General features: G+C 43.8%; 2 protein-coding genes across 3 annotated transcripts; one reads left to right on the top strand and one right to left on the bottom strand.

Moving 5' to 3' along the window:
• Positions 1–23808, bottom strand: heatr5a (HEAT repeat containing 5a). Of its 2 annotated transcripts, none has more exons than XM_074692106.1 (42): positions 23702–23808; positions 22211–22410; positions 19557–19750; positions 19267–19478; positions 18994–19102; positions 18011–18160; positions 17719–17890; positions 17467–17630; positions 17131–17380; positions 16905–17060; positions 16577–16827; positions 15335–15446; positions 15062–15214; positions 14728–14827; positions 14453–14562; positions 12852–13021; positions 12609–12772; positions 12385–12490; positions 12038–12228; positions 10142–10301; positions 9788–9977; positions 9524–9693; positions 9368–9394; positions 8913–9057; positions 6788–6970; positions 6455–6694; positions 6199–6377; positions 5844–6092; positions 5527–5749; positions 5302–5406; positions 5082–5216; positions 4867–4994; positions 4452–4599; positions 4121–4294; positions 3936–4037; positions 3447–3530; positions 3110–3265; positions 2825–2970; positions 2613–2720; positions 2219–2321; positions 1902–2055; positions 1–1756 (listed from the first exon to the last, which is right to left on the bottom strand). In XM_074692106.1, the coding sequence occupies exons 3-42, from the start codon at positions 19680–19682 to the stop codon at positions 1603–1605; spliced, it is 6159 nt and encodes a 2052-aa protein (XP_074548207.1). In that variant the 5' UTR covers positions 19683–19750; positions 22211–22410; positions 23702–23808; the 3' UTR covers positions 1–1602. The 2 variants fall into 2 exon arrangements, with proteins under 2 accessions (XP_074548207.1, XP_074548206.1); XM_074692105.1 differs by having other exon boundaries at positions 3110–3271.
• Positions 23737–25230, top strand: hikeshi (heat shock protein nuclear import factor hikeshi). The gene is made up of 2 exons (XM_074692110.1): positions 23737–24357; positions 24720–25230. Exons 1-2 carry the CDS (start codon positions 23983–23985, stop codon positions 24939–24941), a joined length of 597 nt encoding a protein of 198 aa, XP_074548211.1. The 5' UTR covers positions 23737–23982; the 3' UTR covers positions 24942–25230.

The following is a 25230-nucleotide window of genomic DNA, read 5'->3' on the forward strand; positions in this document are numbered from 1 at the left end:
AAAACAGGATTTTATTCTGTCATAGCCGTTAGAAAACATGTAAACTCATACACACCTGTACACAGAGGTTTATAATAAATCTTTAATGATTCTTTTTGATATGAGATCATGAATTGTTTGAACATTCACATTTAAACTTCCTTCAAACCGTACATTCCTCTCGCTCTCACACTGATGAAACAGTCGTAATTGATGTTATGATGTAGTGTTTTTAGACTAAAGTGCTGAACTGTCCCTTACAGGCCACCGTACCATGTGAATAAAAACAATCACAGTTTCCAGGTTTGGTGCTCATAAAATCTGTTAAATCTGAACTTTACTACAAAAATAAAATCCTTCTTCCGAGGCGTTCATGATCTGAGTTAGGTTTCTCACATTCACTCAAAGGGTCACATGTGAACATGACCTTTGACCCTTGACCTGAATTCATTTATTTCAATGATAAAGATGATGTTTTTTAAATGAATTTTCCTTCCATTGTCAGACCTGATAACAGAGTAAGCTGCTTTTAGAAGAGTCCTGCAATTGGTCAAAGACTGCATGGACTCTACGTCCTTCTTTTCTGATAAACGCAAACATAAAGAAATTAGTCTTTAAAGAGGGGGTATTTTGCTTCCTAGTCTTTTGGTTTCTATACTGTCACTCTGGCTTCTCTGCCGTAGCTTTATGTGACTTACAGCCAAAATAAAAATAAACCCATCCTTATGATTGGCCAATATCAACTAGTTAGAAGATCCTTATGTGATGACATAATTTTAGCAAGTCTCTTGAAGATTTTGTGCTGTTTTTAGGATGTTTTGAGCAGTTTATAGACTGATTCTGCATATTCAGTGAATTCTTTAAAATGTGAATATGTAGTGTAGTAGTTCTGCACATTTAGCACAAACATCCTGCATTGTTACTTTAAATCTAGGTTTAAAATAAAAGAAAGCAGAATACCCCCTCTTTAAGTTTGCAGTCGCTGCAAACACTCTGATAAGAGGTGGGCGTGGCTTCAATCAAGCATATATCTGACTTCAAAGACAAGAAATGTCCATAACCCTGATAACTATGTTTGTATCTCACACCTACTTTAATCTCAGAGTGTTTGACTTCACAAAAATCCTTCTGATTCATTTCCATCAGATGATTTACATCCTCCCAGACATGCTTAATCGATCAGATGATTGATGATTGTACAGACTCCCTATCAGGTAATCAATCTTAACCTGATCAGCAAAGTTGGAGGATGAACAGGATGTGTCGTTGATTGGATAAAACATGTGAAAGCAGCAAGTCTTCTTCTTCAAAGTGAGTTGGTTTGATTATAAAGAGATTAACAGTAGTGTGATATGTGATTTAGTAACATGCTGCCTGTGCAGAAATGTGTCGAGTATTTCATACAAGGAAGAGGCCGCCATGTTGGAACAGTCATTGTGGCTCAAAGAAGACATGACGTCACAGTATGGCCTTTTTTTCCCACTTCTTCTCCTCTAGCGTGGCCTAACACTGTGCTCACGCCTGTAAAACGTTTTCTACATGTTACTGACGATAACCCCAGAGGTCAGTGAACGCCTCATAATGCATTAGTGACACTAAGAAGAAACTGAACCCCCAGGTGCCTCACAGGAAGTTGGTTTTGAGCGTGATGCTGGGGGAGGACTTAGCGGTGCTACGGGGGTTAGCGCTGCTAGCTTTCGCGTTCAGACTCTCCTGGTTTCCTTTGACGGCGGCTTCAAGACGAGACTTCAGGTGAGGAGAGGACGAGATGAGAGATCTGAAGAGCAGGAACACATGTCAGGATGTAAAATAAGATTATTAATCACACATCTTATGCTTTAGGAGGAAAATTTACACTCAACCAGGAGTTTTACACATCCTACCTTTGAGTCTACAAAAGTAAACAGTGCATTTTGTGTTACCTGAAGACAGCAGAGTGCTGGGGGCCGAGACGCATCAGATCCTTGAGTGCCGCCTCGTGCAGGGAGCGGGACGCAGGGGGAGCAGAGCCAAGAGCGTTCTCATCTAATAGGAATGAAATAAGAAGCGGCAGCAAGACGGCGAGCAGCTGAGGACCTGCAGACAGAAAACACAGTCACTCACAGAGCAAACAAAAACTGCTCAGAATTTCAATGATTTTATCTTCTAATCGTTTTTCTGGCTCGACTGAAACCGTTTCAGAAGCAGTCAGAGTTTAAAAGCTGAACACGACGTTTTAACTCTCGGCGCTGTGACTCACGCTGTGCCTCGTCTGCAGCCTGGATCAGAGCCTCCATGGCTCGGACTCCCTCCAGGACTCCCACCAGCTCCTCGGCACTCTGAGGACGACTCCTCTCCACCCTCTGAAACACAGAATGTAACAGCTACATCATCTGTTCAGTTCAAAGCTCCTGCTGCACAGATGGACACACGGCTGAGAAATCACTGTCAAGACATCAAGTTTTCCTGTGAAAGAGAAGCTCACATCCTTCTGCCTCGTGTGTTGACTTTCTGTGTTTATATTTAGCTCCTGTGATAGGCTGGCGACACCTTCTAGTAACACACTACATGACAAAAAAAACTGAGCAAACAGTTCAGGACAAACTACAGCTCTGATGAAATCAGATCCGTCAGATCAGTTTGCAAATCAGTACCTGGAGGAATCGAACCAGTGGTGGTCCCAGTGCCTGAATGTACGGGATGGCCACTGTGGGCGGAGCCTGAAACACTGATGTCAACAGCTGATAACAGCGACAAACAACCTGCAGCAGAGACAAGGATAAATAATTAAAAGATTTCACCTCATGGTAAATCATGAACTCTCTGGGAAAAGAAACTTCATTCACACTTTCTCTGTCTCACTAACCAGCGGGTCTTTGGACTCCATGCTGGTGGTGAAACGCTGCAGACTGAGTGTGTGCAGAGGCTCGACGGTACAGACGTCTGGACCAGCAGAGAGCAGGAAGACGGTTAGTGCGGTGAGGAGACTGACCTGATCCACGGCACGATCTCCTGGAAATACAAGTTTATTTATAGATATTAACGACTTAAAGAGTTGTGTGTGTGTGTGTGTGTGTGTGTGTGTGTGTGTGTGTGTGTGTGTGTGTGTGTGTGTGTGTGTGTGTGTGTGTGTGTGTGTGTGTGTGTGTACCAGCGTCCCAGAGCCCCAGCAGTGTGTTGAGTGCTGATCTCAGCAGAATGTTCCAGGCTCCTCGGCTCTTTTCCTGCCGGCTCATTGGAGACGTCACAACACTCTTCAAGGCCTGAAGAGCCGCCTGGACCACCGTCCCCAGACTGGCCCCGCCCACTGAGCCTAACACCAATCAGAGGCAGGAGGAGTAAAAAAAAAAAGAAAAGACAGCAGAAGAGTGTTGACAGTGCTAGATTTAGAGGCAAATGTTTGTTTCTTTTTGTGTTTTTTTACTTCTACGACACGATACATCACAAGGATAGGGAGTGTGTATACAGTATGTGTGTGTGTGTGTTACCTGTGTGTGTGTTGGGCTGGTGGACGAGCTCTCTGAGGACCCCCAACAGCAGGTAGAGGACAGTGGGAAGGATGGACACACTGCCTAGAGGAGGAAAGTCAAGTTAATCATCATCAGGCTCTGCACCAGACTCCATTGACAAAAATGCCAATTTTAGCTGACAGAACGAGGATATTTCTGATTTGCGTTTACCGTTATCAACAACTCTGTTCTGTTACTGTGTGACCAAGAAGTACAAAATGATTTGTTCTGGCTGATCATTATATTTCTGTAGCTTACAGTTGCACAAAAAAAGCATTTGATGACACACAAGTGTAGAGGAGCTACAGAGGTGTGAAATTGCTGTTTTTTCAATGAGATTTGGTGGCTTTCAGAGAGTCATTCAACAGCTGTTTGTAGGTCACTTATTCCTTTCTTTAATGTTGTCAGACACTTAAAATAATAATCTGAGCCTGCCAGAAAAAACAAGCAATTATCCTCAGCTCTTACCCTCTGGAGAGCAGACAGACGGCAGCTCAGAGAGGACACACAGAGCGGAGGCCACCAGCCGACAGTCGCTGTCAGTCAGACTCCACACTGAACCCTCAGGACCTAAATACACAAAAAAGCACACATAAGGGGCGTTGTACTGACCTTGTTTACCTCCCCTTTTCTCCTCTTCCTCTTCCTCGTACCTGTTGGACTGGTTCCAGCCAGTTTGGGGCTGAGCTGAGGAAGCTTCCTGACCAGGACACAGAGACACAGCTCTAACGCTCCAAACACGAGAGAGCGGCCAGGAATCAAACCCCCCGTGTCACGTCCCTCTCCGAACTCAGGGAGTGTCTCCTTTTCTGCTGCTCCGTCATCGACTGAGGAACAATAAAGTTACACAGAAAAACATTCAAGATCATGGAGAGTAAGGCTGTTTCATCACTGTTTTCATCTCCTGTGCTGGATAAAAATGTCTCAATTTTGATCCCAAAGGGCATCCATACTAAAACACAGTGTATAAGAGTGCATGTTCACCTTCAGCGCTGTGGCGTTTCTCCCTGATGTGCTCCTGAGCCGCCGTCACAATCTGTCGTAGTAAATCCAACACGGCGAGCTGAATGCTCACGGACTCTCTGGTCACCATCAGTCTGTGGAGCACGCTCAGTAGCTCCACACTCAGAGCCTGGAGACAGACAGAGAGACTGTACTGTAACAATCTGTGTTAAAAACTCTTTTTGATCTTCACCAAAACAAATTTCCTAGCTTGAAGACAACAAGATGTTTTTCTGGAATCTGATCGGATTGTCTGGATTTTATCCTTCTTTTCTGGTTTGGTTTTCAGACCCGAGTCTAAGTCTGGATTCTGGGCAGTAATTAAGACACTTTTTAATCCAGACTCTTTTCTTGATTCCAGTCTGGATTAATGTGTTCTATGTTCCTGTAGTCTCACCTGGTCGTTTCCAATCTTGGCTCGGGGCCAGGAGACGTCGAGCAGCGCCTGCAGAGCTCGCAGACATGAGGTGATGTTCTCCATCTGGTCCTCAGAGTGAGGAGAACACAGGAACTCAACACTGATCCCTGACAGAGGAACACAACCAAAAACCTTGGATCAATACTTTTTATTCCATATGTCGTCTGGGTTTAGTCTTAGGACCTGATTTCTACCCAGGATTAGATGCAGCCTGTCTGAGTTGATGTCCTCTGGGCTCTTGGCCCCGCCCACAGAGCCGGTCTGTCCCATGGAGGTGGGCGTGGCCGGTCTGGACAGGGTGGCAGGTGAGTCATCTGGCATTAGAAAACCTGAAATGCAAACAGCTGTTTGTGTTTGCTCAATCTGTTAAATAAAAAATCAATAAAAGGGGGAGGAGGAAGGAGGAGCCCTGACCGGTGCTGTGGAGCCAGAGGGAGGTGGCGTGGAGGATAGGAGCCCAGGAGGAGGTGTAATGAGCTCTCGCCTGTTTCAGCGTCTCTGGGGTGTAGAAAGATCCTCCTGCAGGAGAAGGAAACAGATTTTTTAAGTATCACAACTTTAAATTGAGTAACATACTCTAACTCTGGGATATTACATCGTTAAGTAAAACTAAAACACTGATTGGTTAATCCCTCCAACCTGTTGCAGGCAGCTGTGATGCGTACTCCTGTGGGAGGGTCAGGAGGGCGTAATCCTGTAGCGCCGACAGCCACAGGCGGCTCAGAGTCGACAAATCTGATTGGACTAACTTCAAAAGTCCCGCCCCTCCTGACTCAGATCCTGAGCTGTCATTGGCCTGAGAGGAGAGTGACAGATCAGAAGCCGTCTTCTCTCTGCTCCTCTCCACGGCCACGATGTAAACCTGACAGACGAAGGAAAGGGTTAAACACGATTTTCAGAAACTGACCTCGATGTTCGATGAAAGCGTTCTTCTTACACGTCAACATTTCACCCACCTCAGCCCAGGCCTTCAGCACAGCCAGGGTCTCCATGGTGGCAGTGGCCTCGTTGTACAGGTAACAGGGCGTGTCTCTACCTGCCTGGACTTTGGCCAATGAAGAGGCAAGAAGCTGATGGACTCGCCGCAAATCACGGAGGTCACTGACGACACCGCTGGCGATCCAGGCGCTGCACACCTGACAGGCTTTAGCCGTGACATCAGGGGAGGCGTCAGCAGCAAAGGCTGGTCTGAGGGCGGCTCCAACCTTTAAAACCACACAGACACGCACATTCAAAAATCACTTTTTCCTTTACCCCTGGATAAATGTGATGGTTATTGAAGGAATTATTAAAACACAATGACGTCCTTACATTGGCCTGGTACTGCTCCAGGATCACATGACCCGGGAACTCAGGCTCTGGAATGGCTGAGAAACGTTTGATGATCACCAGCAGCGTCTGTAGCCCCGCCAGTCGCAGCTGGTCACTGTGATCTGTCGCCGCCATGAACGCCATACGGACCAGATCACCAAGATGGAGGACCAGGAAGTCTGTGTGCACACAGGTGAGAGATCAGAGAGGTCTGCAGGATCCGTGACACAGACTGACCTGAGAGGAGGGGTCTTACCTGTGGACTCGTGGAGGCGTCTCTCCTGAGCCAGAGCCATGTCAAAGTGGGCGGGGTCAGCAGTCTCACACTGAGCGATGATGCGACACACGCACTCCATGGCGAAACGGCGTGTGGCCCAGCGCAGCGCTGTGAACGGGCCGCCAGACTCCGAGCGAGCTCTGAATGCAGAGGAGTCGTCGTCTTTGGCGGGGTCTGCCTCCTCGTCCTCCTGACTCGCCTCCACGGGAGCTGAACCATCTGTTGAGAGGCGGGGTCAAATGTCATCTCAGGGAACTCAAACTAATCTAAAAACTTTTTCATCTGAAGCTGGAAGCTGCTGACTGGACTCACCTGTGGTTGCAGACAGGACGTCTTTACAGAGTTTGAGCCAGTGTCCCAGCTTCCCACTCGTCGCACTGGACGTCATCATGTGGACCAGAGTCTCCTGGATGTCTTTCCTCAGACCTGCATCAGACTCTCGGTCCAGAAGAGTGAACAGAGCTCCCTCAAGACCCACCTCCTTTATGGTCACATCTGCACAGGAGCAGGAGGAGAAAGAGGAGCAGAAAGAGGAAGGAGATTTAGGAAGTTACTTGGGGAAAGAGGACATCTAAAAGTTAAATATCCTCTTCATCATTTCCTGATGAGGATCCTGTGACTTCTTTAGGAGTGATTCTATAATTAGGGGAACTTTTCAGGTATACAAAAAGTGAAAAAAATATCTTATTTTTAGGGATGCACGATATCAACTCAACTCAACTTTACTTTATTTATACACGAGGGTAGATTTGTCTTGCAGACCGAGTGATCATGTTTCAACACAAAAACAATTAACGCATCAAACCTTGGTCAGAATGACAAGACATATAAAGTGCTCGGTGTTTCACCATATATATATATATATATATAGCAGCATGGATCCGCAAAATAAATAAATCAGATAAATAAAACAACACACAATAAAACACAATAAAAACCTCAAGAAGATAACTATAAAAATATAAAAGTACCAAAAGTAATGATAAAAGATAGAGCAAATAAATAGGATAAAAATGAGATCATTAAATAAAGTGCTATGTCACTGTATCATACTGGTATCAGCCGATGTTGGTAATTTTTCTAACATATCGGCATTGGCCAATATGTGTAAGAGTGGGCCGATATTTACTCATTAGCTGCTGGCCATTTTCAGAGCATCTTAAACAACCTTTTAAGACCAAAATAATATTGTTTTCTATGACTTTGTAAACACCAAAACTACTTTTATGTCTCTCTTCCTGTCTTTGATCCAAAAAAACAGACAAAACATACATTTTTGATTGCATTCATCAAGGGCGCGCCACTCTTTCTCTCTGAACTACCTCCACACATCATCTCAGATTTTTTTTTTCTTAACCAATATTGCTATCAGTAAATGTCGATTAGTGGCCATAACAGCAATATTGATATCGGATATTGGTATCAGGCAAAATTTTCATATCAGTGCATCCCTGGTTCTTTTTTGTTTCATTTTCTATTTAATTGCAAATTATATACCTGGAGTGTACTGCTTTCATTAGTTGGGAAGCTTAAGCTCTAATGAATTCTGAAATATTTAGGTATTAAAAAGCATAATTTTGTCAACCATGTTATGGACAAAAGTTGAGACTATTTTTTCAACATAAATCCATATTATACTGAATTTAGAGTTATTCAACATTTCTATTCAAGACTACGCTCCCTAGAAATGTCCCTCATCATTTATATCACAGTTTAGAAAAAACTTAAAAGGATTATGGCACAAAAATCACAGGTAACATAGTCGACATTTCCTCCATTATTTGTCCCTAGTGCTAACTGCAGACCTTGAACATGCCACCACCTGACCTCCATCACCTTATATTTCTGCACATTTTCTTCACAGTTTGGTCTTTATAACATCTATAGTAAGAACAGCAAAAAATGTTGGTAACACAGTTGATGAACAGTTAATGCGCCCCATGTACAGACAATCATTCTGATGAAATATTGATGAGGAGGAGCTGAAACATGACACACTTTCTTCAAGGTTCACACCAAAAAGGATGGGACCTCAGCTGATTTGGGTCATGTGACTTTGGAGCAAACCAATGCTGATTTATAAGGTTTTCTCCCAACAGGTAACACAGTTGATGCTGATTTCTCAGACACACAAAAAGTGAATTATTTTATCCATATAAATTATTAGAATAGTTTTTAAAACACCTTTTTTATGTTTTAATGATTATTTTGAACAAATAATACTGAAAATAATATTCACAAACATGTATACTAGTGTTCATTTTGAAGAGCAAACCTGACATTTGAGAAATCAGGCAGAACAAAAACTGCAAATTCCAACACACAATTTGCATTTTCAGCTAAATAAATGATGGAACTTGTTAACTTTCTTGGTCAATTAATACTTTGTAAAATTTATTAAATGTACCCTTAATTATAGAATTCCTCATAGACTCACCCAGCTGTGTGTTGTCTCGTCTTGGCAGCTCTTTGACCAGAGTCACAGCGTGCTCAGAAACCTCCAAAGCCTCCCGCTGCACCAGCTGACGCAAACACGCCACCACCGCCCGGCGCAGACACAAGTAGGAGCTGCACAAATGGGCCTGAGAAACACATACGTAGAGGAGTTAAAACATGAAACCGCTAGACTTTGTCAACAGGTTTAATGAACATCAGGGGACGCATGCAGCTACGTTGTCGGGTTAGGTATAAAAGTAAGCAGCCATCAAAAAAACTGAGAGCGTTAAAACAGCTTCAAACCCAACAGAGAAATGTTAAAACTTAGTGCAGAAGCAGAAAACTGTGTTAGGTGTCACAATCCAAAGAATAAAAAGAGTCCACATCAACAGAAAAGTGTTAGAAGCTGAAAATAAAGTGAGTCAAACAGCAGCTTCAGCTTTAGAGAGAACCTACCAACGTGGAATAATCCAACAAGATTTCCTGTAAGAAACAAGACGACGTCAAAAAAAACTCACAAACGGCTAACTTAGCATGGAGCTTCACTCAGTTTTCACTCTGTGTATGTAAAACAGGAAGTCAGGGTCTCAGGTGTAGTTTGGGTGAACTCACACAGAGTGCAGGTACGAGCGTGGCCAGGTTGACGTGAGGCGGGGAGAACATGTGCAGCTGCTGCAGACAGGAGATGGATCGAGCCTGAACCAGACAGTCTGGACCGTCCTGCATCACACCACATCCCACCAGACAGCTGGAGCGCAGACTGGAAACTGTTGCACCATCACCTGGAATACACACGTGGTTACACACATCACAGCTGCACTTTTCACTGTCCCCACATCCAACAAAACCTGAAATCTCTGTGTGCTCAGACGGTACCCTGCAGGTCAGGGCCCAGGCAGGTGATGAGGGCGTGCAGGCAGCGCCCCAGGCTGTGATGCACCTCAGGGTGAGTGGGCGGAGCTGATAGAAGCAGCCGGAGCACCAGGGTGAAGGACGGCTCAGCGTGGGCGCGATACAGACCGCCGGACAGGTCGATCACCAATGACAGACTGTGCAGAGACCAGGACTGGAAACACACACACAAAGAGGGACAGACAATTAATTAAAAATGTTTCAGAGACAAACAGGAGATCAAGTGAGACGCCTAAACCTAGTCTACACCAGATACGTCTGCAGGTGTATTTCCGCCGTGAGTTCAAGTATGTCTGTAAACATGAAGGTTGTGAGTACCTGGACCTCAGGTGAGGTGCTGTCCTGGCTCAGGGTGAACAGGACGCCCAGGCAGGTGGAGAGGTGCTGAGGTGAGCTGATGCCTCCAGTGTAGCGGTACAGCGCCCCAAGAGCCAGAGCGTAGCCACTGCGAGACGCTGCATCCCGAGCTGTCTTCAGCCTGAAGTTAGGATAAAAACTGTCAGTGTCCACTGTGTGAAACAAACCACTTTCTCTCTAAGACAAGAGACTGGAAGAGGTGAATTGTTTTGGAAAAATTGGAAAACCTATATGAGTACTTTAAAGTTTTGTTTTGTTTTGTTTGTTTTGTTTGAAGCCTTTCATTGCAGCAAACAACCATCTTTGTTCCCACCATGTAAATCCCTGGACTGATGAGACCCTTAAAGTCAGGGTTGGCAGTCCTGAAAAACTAGCATGGCTTTAAATGTAGCATCTCATCAGGACTCCGCCTAACCCCTCTTCCCCCTCCTCTTGGAGCTCCTCCAAAACAACGCCCCCGCTCACATGCACGAGCGCTGCTGATTCACAACTATGATTGTCAATGACTGAAAGACGGACTCAGCACATCATTTTACATTTTGCACTTCGTCGAGTCATGTCTCATTGAGAGGTAAGGAAACACCAAAATGATAAAACGTAAAGATAAAACACAAATAAACAAATGACTTTTGTCACTACTCGCAACTGTTATGCTAGTATTATCCACTTATACCTGTGACACACTATCAGGGGCAAAGCTGTTCTCTAGGACTTACTAAATATCACTTTTTTTTATTGCTGGTCAGAGCCCCTGTGGTAAGAGTATATTAGACTATATAGACTCTGATCCAAACTACAGCCCAGAGCCGAGTACCCCATCGGGTCAGAGGGGACAGGCCCGAGGTCAAGCGAGAGGGGCAGTAGTCAGAGGCAGGGGAACAGAAAAGAAAATAAATCCTCCATCTGTCTTTTCTTGCTCTGTTTAGCCGGAGGAGCGGTTACCAGTAATCTGGGTATGGGTAGTTTCTCTGCCATTCTTCTGCTGAGTTTGAACCTGTACACCTCTAAACTCAGGAACACACACTAAGTCAGGGGCAGTGCACGCCGGTGAAATGTACACACAGGAGGAGGGCAAAACTGCAGGACGGGATTTGATTGGTTTAACAGATTGGATTCAAATCGATGTGATTGGCTGATGTTTTCCTGGGTTTTCTCCTGCTGTAGATATCAGATATTATTCACTCTCATTTAAGAACACATCATGTATTGCTTGCCATTGAGACATATTGATCATTTTAACCAGTATAACAAAAAGTGTATCTAAATCATACTAAAAATTACACCATTAAGGATTTTGAAATCATTCTTGGAAAGTAAAGACCTTAACATTTGCACCGTCGTATAGCGCACCCCCCATTCTCCTTTTCGTTTGCACTAGGACCTCTTGTTGGATAATAAATTGTCTGTAGTTTCTTTTTGGGCCCTGAGCTGCTCTCCATCTAACTTTGGGGTCAGCTCAAACTCTTCCCTGCTGCTGTGCAGCTTCTGAAAATAATTTTCTGTCCCTGTTTGATGCTGAAGAGCGTCAGTGACTCACCAGATAAAACAAACCTAGTTATTTTTGGATCCTGCCTTCAGCTCAGATATTTTAAGCTCTTCTGGACTATTTCTGGTTCTGTCGGAAACAAACCAGGCATATTTTTCGACCTAATTTCTTTTTGCGCTCGGCTGGAAACGCATAAAAAAAAAATTCAAGCTGTAATGATGTAATAATGTATGAATACTAAAGTTAAAGAAACTTCTTTGAGTCCCCTGATAAACTCATATTACTGAGTATCCCGTAGACCCAACTCCAACACTGCCTGTGAAAACTGATGCATGTTAGATAAACAGGTCTGTGTGTTAACGTAAATCTACCTGTCGAAGCAGAGCAGAGAGACGGAGACGGTGAATCCAGGGTCTCCGACCACCTGAACCAGCCGAGCCAGACCTTCAGCAGCCAGACAGCGCAGCAGAGGACTGGCGCTCTCCAGTGCCCCAGTCAGGAGTGACAGCGCAGGGGAGCGGATCTCCTCTGGGCCCAGGGAGCCCCGAACACCTCCCTGATGCTGTGGAGGAGGAGGAAGCTGAGTGAGCCTAGTGACATGTTTTTCAGCTCGTAGAGAAACTCTGATGCTAAGAGGACAAAAAGACCAAAGGCTGCAAAAACTGACTCAAAACTAAGCGTTTGCCATATTTTATTCTTATGATGACAGGTGTGATACCTTGAGCAGACTGCAGAGGGCAGCACACACATGTGTCTGCACTGTCTGCTGGCGTTGACCCTTCAGTTGGTTCACGGTTTCTACAAACTGCTCCAAAATCTTCACCCTTAGAGAAGCAAAGAGACAATCTGTTATCCTTTATCCTAACATTGTGCTCTGCGCAGGCGACACCATGAATTCAAAATCCAGGTTTAAGAGTACCAGAGTCAGAGCAGGTGAGTTACCTCTGAGGGGGGATGATGTGGGGAAAGAGCGCCCCAAAGAGACGGACAGTTGCTGCAGTCAGAGAGTTTTGAGGAGGAAGAGGAGAAGGAGCCTCCTCGCTCCTCTCACACAGACTGAAGGCGTCGTTGTCCAGAGATCCTCCTCCTACGCTGCTGCTGTGGAGCTGAGAAACAAACACATCATAAACATGTGAACACACTCCCCATTACACTAAAGTCCAGCGAAAATCCCAAACTTGTCACCTGTTCTTCGATGTATCTGTGGTCGGTGTCGTGGAGGGCTGGGCCAACCAGCGGCAGGTCGTCAAGGTGGCAGAGAGGAGGCAGCAAGGTGAGCTCTGAGCATGACTGGTTCAGGTTCTCCTGACCCGACAGATCGGATACCAGTTGGTTCATCACCAGACCAAAACTCTCTGCAGGAGGAGATGAGATGTCTTTATGCTCAACGCTTTCTGAGTATGTTTACTAGGGATGCACCAACAGGGGCGTACTTAGTCGTTTGGGGGCCCAAGGCAAACCCAGTCAATGGGGCCCTCCATGTCCCTGTAACTCATCTTCCTCAGAGCTAGACTGGCCTTCCCTGGGTCCACTGTCTCTTTCCCGTCATCAAGGCATGGGACGGTGCTAATCTTGTACATGGTAACTTAACGCAACTAAATGCATTTCCTCAAGTTCTGTACTTTAGTTTGATTTTGAAAAAAGTAAATACATAGTTTAGTCCACTTTGTCCTGGATTTGAAATCTTTTATGGTCAATTGACAGTTTATTTGTCCCACAGTGGGGAATTTACAGAGTAACAGTAACAAACAAGAAAGTATGGAGTGAAAAACATTACAATAGGTAAATATTGAAAAAAAATAATTTAGTAAAGAAAAAATATGTGAATATCAAGCACAACATAAAACTGGAAAAAAAATCTACTGAAAGAAGTGATATTTACAGTTACCATACTTTTTGGTACTATTATTTTAAAGTTAATGTTTTTTTTATTTGACCCCCTGTCCAGTGAGCTATGTATCCAAAAAAGAGATTTTGTACAATAATGTTTATCACCAACTCAAAAAGTTTGATTTTGAGAAAATTATCCTGTTTCCTGGGCTAGATAAAGTCCTTAAAATCCTAAAAGTCTTATATGTTTATCTCAGATCTCAGCGTAACATTGTTTTTATTTCCGACTTGGTTGAAAATAAGAAAAAAATGGGAAAAAAAGTGTTTTTTACCACTTTTTTCCTGAATCAAATTTTCAGATGTGCTGCAACATGGAATAGCCCATTGAATAAAAAGGGAGGGGGAGTACCCAAAACGATTATTAAAGATTAAGCCTTTTGATGTATTTTAAAGCATGTGAAGTAAGATTTAGAAAAAAGAAATGCTTTCAATTGAAGAGAACTTCATAAATCAGTTTTTAAGAGATGCTTTGGGGGCCCCTGGGAATCATGGGGCCCCAGGCAACTGCCTGTGTTTGCCTAATTGCAGCTACGCCCTTGTGCACCGATACCAATGGTATCAGTGTATTGGTGGGAACAGAGCCATGGTGCCGATCTAGGTAAACAGCTCTATGCCTTTTTTTTTAACCAGTCAAAGCTTGAATACCAATAAAATTTGGTTGATATCAAAGCCCAGGTATTGGTATCGGCATCAGAACCACAATCAGTTGGATCGATGCATCCCTAATGTTTGCTCTTTGTTGCTAAAGAAAGAAACTACATAATTTATAAGCACACATGAAGAGACACCGAAAGAGCCTGCAGTTTTTAGATAGTGTTAAAATGAAGAAATCATGGGCGAAGTTGGAAGCAAAGGAGGAAGGGTATAGAGAGGTAGTAAAGGAGGAGTGTTGCTACCTTTGTAGGTCTGTGGGGGCAGCAGAGCGAGCATCTCATAGACTCTCAGTCTGTAGACCACGGACCAAACACGGACCGAGCTGCCGTAAGACCTGAGGAGGGCAGGCAGCCTGAAAAACACAAACATTTATTACAGACAAACAACACATGAGTCAAGAGATTTTCAGAAACATGACACTGATAATTCAAAGTCTTAATTCCAGGAAAACCAAACACAACAATTGAATCTGGGAAAAGTTTGTTAAGTCTGAGTTCATGAACACTGAGGGACTGACTTGGTGAGCAGGGCCACAGCGCAGGCCAATGGCGTGAGCAGACGGCTGATGGTGTCGTCAGTGACAAGCTCTCTGCAGTGTAGCAGCAGGTTCTTCATGGCTGTACACACGAAGACAAAGACTTCAAATCCAATCCACTTTATTTATTTAGCAAATTTTGAAAACAATAAACTTTCCCAAAGTGCTGCACAATAAAAATCAAATAAGAACATCAATAAAACAAATTAAATAAGTTAAAATAGCACACAGAAACCAATAAGAGCCATAAAAACAAAGGGGTTAAGACAAATAGTTTGCCACTTTAAAGTGAGTGTCACATATGAAGCAGACTGACCGCAGAGCGCCCCTGCACGTCCCTCCAGCGTAACCTGCCACGTGAAGTAGTCCCCTCGCCGCAGCTCCATCTCCTGCTCCCTGAGGGACGCCGGAAACACACACCGCCATAGAAGGAGGAGACGGGGAAGGTGGTGCTCCACTACAGCAGGGCCTTAACAAACACACACGCACGATCACAACAATATATTTTGTTTTCTTCACACCTAAAACACTAAAACATTTTATTTCTGCTCTGACTTGGAGATTTTCTGGATTTGCTGTTGAGATGTACCGAGGGTGATGAGAGAGGAGACGAGCAGCCAGCCGGACTGAGTCCTCTGCAGAGAGATCCGACTGTTCTGGGACGCAGAGCGCAGCAGGTCTTCAGCCAGACCGAGCACCACCTACAGAGCATACACATGCAAATGGGATTTCATCATCATCTATGGTTGGATTCTATAAATAAAAACTGATATATTCTGCTGTTTTTGTGGTTTGAAACTTAACCTCCTCACATTTCTCTTTACATTTTGTGAAGCACTCTGTAACCCTGTGGTGATATGGCCATATAAATGTAGTCTTATTATTACACTGGAAAAATCTGAGATCTTACCAAGTGTTTCTGTCTTGTTTTCAGTAGAAAATGTCTTATTAGACTTAATAGGAGCCACATTTACCTAACCAGCCCAGAAAAATGTCTTTTTTCAAGATATTTAAAGACAAAATGAAGTCTGAATTGCTTGTATCAAGTATAAAAAAAAATCTGCAAATGGAATAAGAGAAAAGTTACTTGTTTTGACACATTATTCTAGTTTCAAGTAATTTTTTCTTATTCCATTGGCAGATTTTTTTTTACTTGTTACAAGCAATTCAGACCTAATTTTTGTCTTTAAATAACTTGCAACAAGATTTTTTCTGGACCGATGGGTTAAATGTGGCTCATATCAAGCATAACGAGACAACTTTCACTTAAAATAAGACAAAAACACTTGGTAAGATTTCAGTTGTAGTGTTTGTCTGTGAACAACATAACTCAAAAACTAATGAACGGATCTTGATGAAATTTTCAGGAAATGTTCAAAATGGGATAAGGAAGAAGTGATTACATTTTGGAGATGATCTGGATCAGTGTCTGGATCCAGGACTTTTTTAAAGGATTCTTTATCATTGTGAGATAGGGCTGTTTTCACCATATGTGTATATAACTCCACCATAAATGGTCGGATTGCTTTGCAAAACAATACAAGACAAGGTCACCATAATTTCTGACAGATGTAAAAGTATGATCCAGATCCTGCCAATATTCTGGATACTAGGATCAGGAATATGAAATAAGTACTGGGTCACCATAATTTTCAACACTGTCAGGAAACAAATTATCGTACAAACCTGCAACTAACACCAAATTGTAGCAGACAGTCTGCTGAAAGGGAATATAACATTAAAGTAGGACTAAAGTATTGGTGACAATCACAATATGCATGGTGGAGGTCTGCGCTCTCTTGTGCCTTTCTAGTTAGTATATTTTACCCACCATGCCTTTGGTGTGTGGTATCCCCAAAGGGCAATGTTGAACTGCAGACACCAGGGCGGCAACAGCAGCTCCATATCCAGCCACAGCCTCAGGGGAAGACTTAAGCGATACCAGACGCTCTGCGCAGCGATCCAGCAGTAAAGAGCCCTGGGATGGCATGGCCACGGCGACACATCGCAGACACCAGGCTGCAGCCAGAGAGGCGGAGGCGGCAGGGTGGAGGAGGACAGAGATCACCGTGTCTAGGAGAGCTGCAGGAACAAACAAGACGATGTCAGCTTGAGGAGACACATACACTTCATCATCTGCATAGTTTGGTGTGTCAGACCTGTGCTGCTGTCGGTGAGGAGGGGTCCGGCTGTGGATCCTAGTCCTTGTATGAGTCCTCCCAGCTCCAGGAGGCAGCAAACCAACACGTGCTGACTTGCAGAGACGTCTGCAGAAGAAACTCTCGTTTCCAAGTTCCCCTCAGTCAGAGCTGCATCTAAACACACATAAACTTCATTAACCAACTGCTAATAACTCCTGTTCGATTTGCTCCCCACTCTGCTCACCAATGGCTTTTTTCTGAGCCGCCACAGCGAGGCAGAGCTGTTTGGCAGCGTTGGTCTGAGCCTTCTCCCCCAGCAGAGACCCCAGGGTGCTCCTCAGGATGAAAGAGACGCAGCGGCGCGTAACCGCAGCATCTCCAGGCGTCTGCGTTGCTCTGCCATGAGAGGCCAGCTCCATCAGTAAGGACAGGAAGGCCGGGAAGTTAGCCTCCAACCAGGAGCCACCCAGAGTGGAGACAAAGACCACACAGGCCTGAGGAGGAAGAGGAGGAAGAAGAGGAATGTCATGTGTAAGGAGTGTCAAACTGGTGTCGTGTGTTTGTCGTCTGTATGACCCACCTGTGTCACCCCGATCCGCACGTCTTTGCCAACAGAGCTTGTCCCCTTCAACATGTCTCCACTGGCTCTCAGGAAGCCTGCTCCACCCCGCAGGAAGCCCCCCAACAACAAATCCATCACCTCCTCCAAGGAGCTTCGACCTCGTGCCCCTGGCCTTGGAGTTGCTGGGATAAAAATAAAAAGTGGTCAATTACGATACAGTGAATGAGTTACTATTCATCCATTCATCTGTCCTCTGTCGGCTGATGGTACCTGTTGTCTGTTTGGGCTCCGCGGCAGCAGCTAGCAGAGTTCCCAGCAGTTTGGAGACGGACATCCTGACGTTGTAGTTTGATCCCTCGAAGGCTCTGAAGCACAGCGTGGCCACGTTCTCCAACTCGCTGCTCCACAGGAACACCGCCTCCCTCTGCAGCTCCAACAGACACTGACACAGAGACAGAAACACTTTATTTACGTTGATTGCAATGGCGGAAACAGAAGGAACTATGAGCTGGAGGACGTTTTGTTTAATAACCAGCGGCACGGATTTGCTACTGCTTGTTACCTTTGCGGCAGCGCAGCGTACAGCCATGGATCGATCAGTCAGGCAGGCTCTTGCTGCTTTGTAGACGTCACGGTGACTGGACACGGCGCTGACACCCAGACCTCGCAGGATCTTCTCCAAACACAACATGATCTCATACCGACCCTGAGACTGACAGAGAAAGATGAGATTGAATATAAAACCTCTTTAAAGTGATACTCCGGGATGGAACAAGTTGGGTCCTATCACAAGGTTTAGGGCAGAAATTACCCCTACAGCAGTGTTTTTCTGCAACAGAAGCCCAGGGCGCACACACCAAACACCCCCTCCCTGCTCCTCTGCCGGTTTCCTCTGCACTCAGACGGGGCCATATTTTCCTGACCAAAAACACAAATAAACGGACTCCCACCAAAAATATCTGATATTCAGAGAATTTTCAGCGCGTTACTTTCACACAAAAACACCGCTAAATAAGGCTCTAGTTCTCATCGTGTCGTAAAACGGCGCTACCTCCGCTGCAGAGCCACAGCTGGCTACGAGGTGCTTGCCGCTTAGTGTATCAGACCGCGCGGCGTGCCAGATATAAACAAATGCAGGTAGTCTGCCAGGAACTAGAGCCTTATTTAGTGGTGTTTCTGTGTGAAAGTAAGTTCTGAAAATTCTCTAAATAAAGCGTGAATGCAGACCGATATCAGATTTTTGGTGGGAGTCCGTTTATTTGTGTTTTTGGTCAAGTAAAATATGGCCCCGTCTGAGTGCAGAGGAAACCGGCAGAGGAGCAGGGAGGGGGTGTTTGGTGCGAGCGCCCTGGGCTTCTGCTGCACAAAAACACTGCTGTAGGGGTAATTTCTGCCCTAAACCTTGCGCTAGGACCCAACTTGTTCCATCCCGGAGTATCACTGTAAGACTGAAAATATTACACAGAAAGATCTGACATCAACTCCTAAAGCAGCATAATTTTAAAAAGTTTCTTCCATAGAAGGTTAACTGGGCAGCAGACAAACCTCAGCGCTCTTCATTGCCTTCAACAGGTTTGTCAGAGTGTCTTTGAAGCAGCCGACGAGCAGCCGGCCGAGCTGCTCAAACAGAGAGCCGAGACACGCCACGGCTGCCCTGGAACACACAAATCATCTGAACATCACTGCAGGGAATTTTACCTCGGTTGAAGAAATAAATTTCATTTGATTTTATTTCTAAAAATGAGCTAAAAGATATTTTAGTATTTGAAGCTCTTAATGCCAAATTCTCCTACGCGCCCTGAACTCATCCTGACTTACAGCCGGGTCGGGAGGCCTGAAGGAGAGTCGTCTTTGCTGCGAATGATGTCATTGCATCTATCCACCATCAAACTGGCAGGTACAGGGTCTCCCAGGCGGTACAGCAGGGCCAAGCAGTGGGCCAGCAGCCATCGAGTCGGTGGGCCGGGGGAGCCAATCAGAATCCCCGACAGCTGATCTATGAGGCGGCGCTGGTTGTGTTTGATGTCAGCCTGAAGACGATAAGAGTGTTAATGTTTCTGATCCTCAGGTTAAGATGTTTTTAAACATGGAGGCTGAGCAGCACTCACCCTGTCGGTGGCCAGGAGGAGCTTCTTCAGGTGGTTCAGCCATTCAAAGATGAACTCACCCCTCTGATGTTCACCCAGCTGAGCGCACGCCTCCTCGTTCAGGAGGAGGCTGTGAGCTTGCTCCATCCTGAGCCTCTTCCTCTCCTCTCAGTGGAGGTGAAACTTTTTGTGCTGCTCTGTCATCTTCCTAGATCCTGTGAGACAGATGAAGAGAACAAGCTCTGAAAAGTTAGTTTATGACCTCACAGGTCCATCGAAGCTCAAAAAACACCAGATACTACAGGTCCCATAATGCATTTGCACCAATATTGTGTTAAAGTTAAGAAATTTGGTGACTGTGGTGTTAAGGTGAGCGTCCAGATGCTAATGCTGGGTAAAAATCTTGCTATTACTGAGTTATTAATACAACCCCACTACAATTAATCCAAATTATCCCATTGACGAGTGTGCCCTGTTCACGTGCAGAAGAAACCACACGTCTGCAGCGTCCCTCTCAGATTTTTAAACACTTCAGCGTCACGTGTTCTGTGGGAAAACCTCGACCTGGAAGACAAACAGTGAACCAAACAAGCCGTGAAGAACTGACAGAGCTCCAAAACCAAGTCCTGAACAGACCGGCTCAGTGTTGGAGTCCCATTCAGAGCCAGCAGAGCGGATCAGACCGGAACAGGACGGCAGAGAGGAGAGGGGGAGAGAGCAGCTCATCAATTATTCAACAGCCAAACTCTGTCTCCTCCAATAACACACACACACACACACACACACACACACACACACACAGATCACAAAGATGCGGGAAGACTCTATAAATAACCTCCCGTCCCATCGAATAAACAGATCTGATTCAAACAGACACTTCACTGCAGAACGCTTCAACATTTAATGAAGAAAAAAGCCCGGCAAAGAGTGTGTATGCGTGTGTGTGTGTGTGTGTGTGTGTGTGTGTGTGTGTGTGTGTACTCATTCTAAAGTGACACTAATGGGTTTGTTTTAAATCTGCAGCTATCCTTTTTCATTCCATCACCGGTGAATCAAATGTTTTTTTCCGTGATAATCTGTTTTAAGCTTTTAATCTAAAAATTGTTAAAACCACTTGAAATAAAATAATCTAGAGACCATTTGCTCATTTTTTCAAAATATCTCTGTACAGTTCATGAACAAACAGAAAGAGAAAGAGGCTCTGGGACTCCGGTGCCTCATCTTATTGATTTTTAACCTCTTCTTTCAATGTTTTCTTTCTCTCTGACCTCTCTGAGGATTCTTTTTAATGTTTTATGTGAAGCACTTTGAGTCCTATTGTTGCCAAAAAAAGTGCTACATTTATCACCTGGCAGTTGATGAAAGCCTGTAACTAATTTTAATTTATTTTCTTTCTTTTTTTTACTCTGTAACTGATCGTATGTTGGCACAGTACAACATTTATCCCAAGAAATACTCATGAAGTACAAGCACATAATCAGATACTTGATCACAATTAGGAAGAGAAACAATGTAATTTATTAGTCTCTACCTCCCTGACTGTAACCAGCAAATGTTAAATACAAAGTTAAAAAGATGCAGAGCCCATAGACTGATTATCAAAACAGTCTTCAATTAATTTTATTTTGACTAAGTTTGTAGATGTAATTTGTTTTATTCTGGGGTGCACTACATTTTATTTAAAACTTCTTTTGTGTCTCTTGCCATAGAAATGTAGGTTATCAAAGTATATGAGTATATGAAACAGAGAGGCACTGAAATTTTGAGTCAGTTGCTTTAGACATCCTTGTAGTTATTTGATTTTTAAATAAAACGAAAAAGGGATGTTAAAGCTGAGGAGTGATAAGAGGAAAAACACATCGCTATCTTATAAAAGTGATACCAACTTCCATACAGGCAGAAGACAGACTGATTCTTTTAGATTTGTGTCTTTCTATAACACAATTTATTGCATATCCGATCTGTTTCTTAATGAAATATATAGCTGTACATAAAGTCAAAGCGTTCCCATCACATAGTAAAATGTGTCAGCTTTGGCGACGAAAAAACACCAACCCAACAACTCTAACCAGCACCTGCTTGTCTGTTTTTCACACACCTTTTTACACCTGTAACCACACCAGCTGGTGATGCCACAGTGTACAGATACACCCTGGAGTTCACCTGTTTATCACTGTAGGTGAGAAGTTCCATAAGAGGTCAACAACAACATCTACACTGTTAGATAGCATTAACTTCACCCATCTTTTGAAGCTTACTTGCATCAGATATTAGATATTTAATGCAGATACCCTTTCCTTGAACATATTTAGTACATGAATGATAACGTTTTCATGATCATCAACTTAAAAAAAACAAACGCAAACGCAACCTTCACCGCAACACCTTAAAATTCCGCAGCCTCCAGGTGAATCTTCAGCATCTACCCCAGAAAACCACTTATAAATGTATTCATAATTTGGTAAACATGTGTCAAAGTGCACTATGACCTGTTTAACATACACAAACTGTGTCTGTCCCGCGAAAAACAGGACTTAACAGTTTGTTATCTTCTTCATTCATCTTTTAAAACGACCGCAGGCTCTCAGGCTCCGTCGTTAGCATCGGGCGGCTAACCGGGAGAGCTAACAGGCAAAAGTTTACAGACAGACCAATTGAACGACGGGAATATTTACCTCTCAGTGTCTGAAAAATCCTTTATTCTTTTAGAAAAGCGTCAGTCCACAAAATCCACAGCAGGGAGTTTAATTCCGTTTATATGAAAGTCCTTAGTGGCTCCGTAGACTTATCCGTCCTGCCCGCGGCTGAGCGACCCGCTGATGGTCGGTCATCAAACCATAGGGACTGAAGAGGGAACACATCCGGTTGTAATTTCCTTCAAAATAAAAGAAAATAAAAAGCCTTTCTAAGAAATAAGTAAGAGAAACCCAAATTCTTGAAAAATGTGACCACGGTATTGTCCCATAGTTAATCTTTGTAATCATAAAAATGCTGAAATCTGATCAATGAAAACCTTAAGTGTTAAGATGGAACACCTTTTCCAAAATAATAATCCAATCCACTTTATTTATAAAGCACATTTTACAAACAGAGCGTTACCAAAGTGCTGCACATCAAAAACATAAAAAACAATAAATAAATAATAAATAATAGGCATTTCTTGGAAGGTATGTAACCACAATTAATATCCTGCATTTTTCCCTATCTAACTGAAGATTTAATGAATCATTCAACAAATTCAAGCTCGAACAAACTGTATTATCAATACTAACAATACCCATACCTATTTATTTATTTATTTATTTATTTATTTAGCTGAGATAGTCTTTGGGATTTCGTGCATTTTTGCTGGTGCTATATTAATTTATGGTTGCATTTGAAATTAGATTCCTTCATTTTGTTGGAAAAGTGATCTTTTGCAGAAATTTCATGAAGTACTTGTTTCAAACACCATCTCTTGGTCCTCCCCACATGTCTTCATTAACGATCGTAATACTTTTATCTTTTGTGTTAATTGTGTTTTGAAACATGTTTTCCGGTCAGATGTGTGCTCATTTCCGTTACCTTTACTGCACTGCTGGCAGTGATAAATCGATTAACGAACAATCGAACATCGACACAGCCAATAACAAACCCTCGATGTGACAATATGCCCCGTTCCAAGTCCTACAGGTATAACATTTTTAGCACTTCCTCAAAACTAGTGAACAATATGTAGATTAGTCATCTTTTGAGAAAAGAAGGGAAGTAACTTCAAGATAAACCTTAACCTATGACAATTTCGTGCTTAAAAAAAAAAAAAAAAAAAAAAAAAAAAAAAGATTGAGTGTGTATTTGTAAAATCTGCAGGGTGGATTTGTGCAACAGTTTACATATGAAACTTAGCTGAAGCACAAACGCTTTAAAAAAAAAAAAGTTGTCAGGTATAAACCTGTTTTATACAGTCTATGGTATAAACAGAAAAGGACAAATTGTGGTCATTGGTTAGTTACATTTTTTTTCTATGCTTATTTCTTCCTGGTATTGAAAATCTATTGTTGAACTAGTTTTCAAACATGTTCGCTTTTTGTTGAACGTGACAGTTGGTGATACTGTTGCAGTAACGTTTGTAAAAGAATGAAAAAGATATGCCTGCCAGTCAAAGTTCAGGAACTACTCCATCTTACCCAAATGCAGAGACGATGGTCGAGCAATAGATGCGTGTAGGCAGTCTCACTACAGACTGACCATGCTAGAAGTTTCTGTCAGCCCATGGCAGAAATCTTCATGAAGTTTCCAAGAGACAGCCAAAGTTATTTATCAGAGTTTGCCGGAGTAAATTCCGCTTATTGTTAGCAGGTTAGCTCGTTGCTAACTTGCTAGCAGTGGTTGGCGGGCCAGGCTAAAGCTCTATTCTGTTTATACATGACACAGAGCTGGCTAACGGCTAAGCTAGCTGTCAGCAGAGATGTTTGGCTGTTTAGTCGCCGGTAGGCTCGTTCAGACCGACGCAGTGCAGGTCGCTTCGGACAAGTTCGTGTTCAACCTGCCGGACTATGAGAACGTGAACCATGTTGTGGTGTTTATGCTGGGCACGGTGCCGTTCCCCGCTGGGATGGGCGGTGCTGTCTACTTCGCTTTCCCGGACCCAGCGAGTGGCGGCCCGGTGTGGCAGCTCCTCGGGTTCATCACAAACGACAAACCCAGCGCCATATTCAAGATCTCTGGGCTGAAGTCCGGGGAGGGCGGCTCGCATCCCTTCGGGATGATGGCCTCCTCCCCGTCGCCCTCCGCAGCTCAGGTCGGGGTGTCAGTGGAGGCTCTGGAGCAGCTGTCACAACAGGTGAGGAGCGTGTCCAGAGGTGGGGACGGGGTGGCATAGACCCCATCCTGGGTACCATATTAAAATAGTGAAACTATCATTTCAAAAAAGTTGACAAACTGTAAATTTATACTAAAAATGTAATTGAACGGTTATTATATATTTAACTGAATAGAGCGAAGAAAAAAATCTTGTTTTTATGAAAAACATGCTCACCTTAAATTTGAAGTGTCCGTATCAGTTTACTTGAAAATGTTGGTTACCGAGTTCAAGAAATGACTTCTAAAACTTTTGCTTTAGCTGCCACTGTAAAAAAATAATAATAATAATTTGTTTGTTATTGCTACCTTATCAAAGTTTAATTTCTGTCGTGATAACTGCAGGTCCCAGTGTCCAGCGCCACCGTGTCCACTGTGGACTCCTTCCTCCAATTTACTCAGAAGATGCTGGACAGTCTCTACAACTTCGCCTCCTCCTTTGCCTTGACGCAGGCACAGATGACGCCAAACCCATCAGAGACCTTCATCCCATCCAGCTGCATCCTCAAGTGGTACGAGAACTTCCAGAGGAGGATGGCACAGAACCCAAACTACTGGAAGAACTAATGAGAGCAGAGACACTGAGCAGAACTCTAAAGACTCAGAGCAGAGAGCAGACCTCTCAGTGCCTGCAGATTTTAATGAAAGTCTCATCTGAAGTTCTTCATCCAAGTTGGTTTCCACCTTCATCTCTGCACTTAAAGTCATACAGTTAATACTTTTTAAAATCTGGTTCCAGTCACAATAAAACAGGATGGCACTAGAAAACACTGTGATGGTTTATTCTCAACGACTGAAACATGAACAATAAACTCATCTTCTTGTTTCTAAAATGTTTCGACTCATCCCCTGAGGA

This window comes from Halichoeres trimaculatus, unplaced genomic scaffold (assembly GCF_033239565.1).
Source record: "Halichoeres trimaculatus isolate MK-OKI-2021-1 unplaced genomic scaffold, fHalTri1.1 fHalTri1_scaffold_17, whole genome shotgun sequence".
In the NCBI taxonomy this organism is placed as follows: Eukaryota; Metazoa; Chordata; class Actinopteri; order Labriformes; family Labridae; genus Halichoeres; species Halichoeres trimaculatus.

Bases quoted from the DNA above. Each gene is read 5' to 3' on its own strand.
- heatr5a (XM_074692105.1), bottom strand. From the start codon at position 19,682: ATGGAGCAAGCTCACAGCCTCCTCCTGAACGAGGAGGCGTGCGCTCAG. The intron at 9,694-9,787 runs GTACCGTCTGAG...TGTGTATTCCAG, and splicing joins CCTGGGCCCTGACCTGCAGG to GTGATGGTGCAACAGTTTCC. The intron at 4,600-4,866 runs GTGAGACTACAG...GTCTGTCTCCAG, and splicing joins CCAAGATTGGAAACGACCAG to GCTCTGAGTGTGGAGCTACT.
- hikeshi (XM_074692110.1), top strand. From the start codon at position 23,983: ATGTTTGGCTGTTTAGTCGCCGGTAGGCTCGTTCAGACCGACGCAGTG. The intron at 24,358-24,719 runs GTGAGGAGCGTG...TGATAACTGCAG, and splicing joins TGGAGCAGCTGTCACAACAG to GTCCCAGTGTCCAGCGCCAC.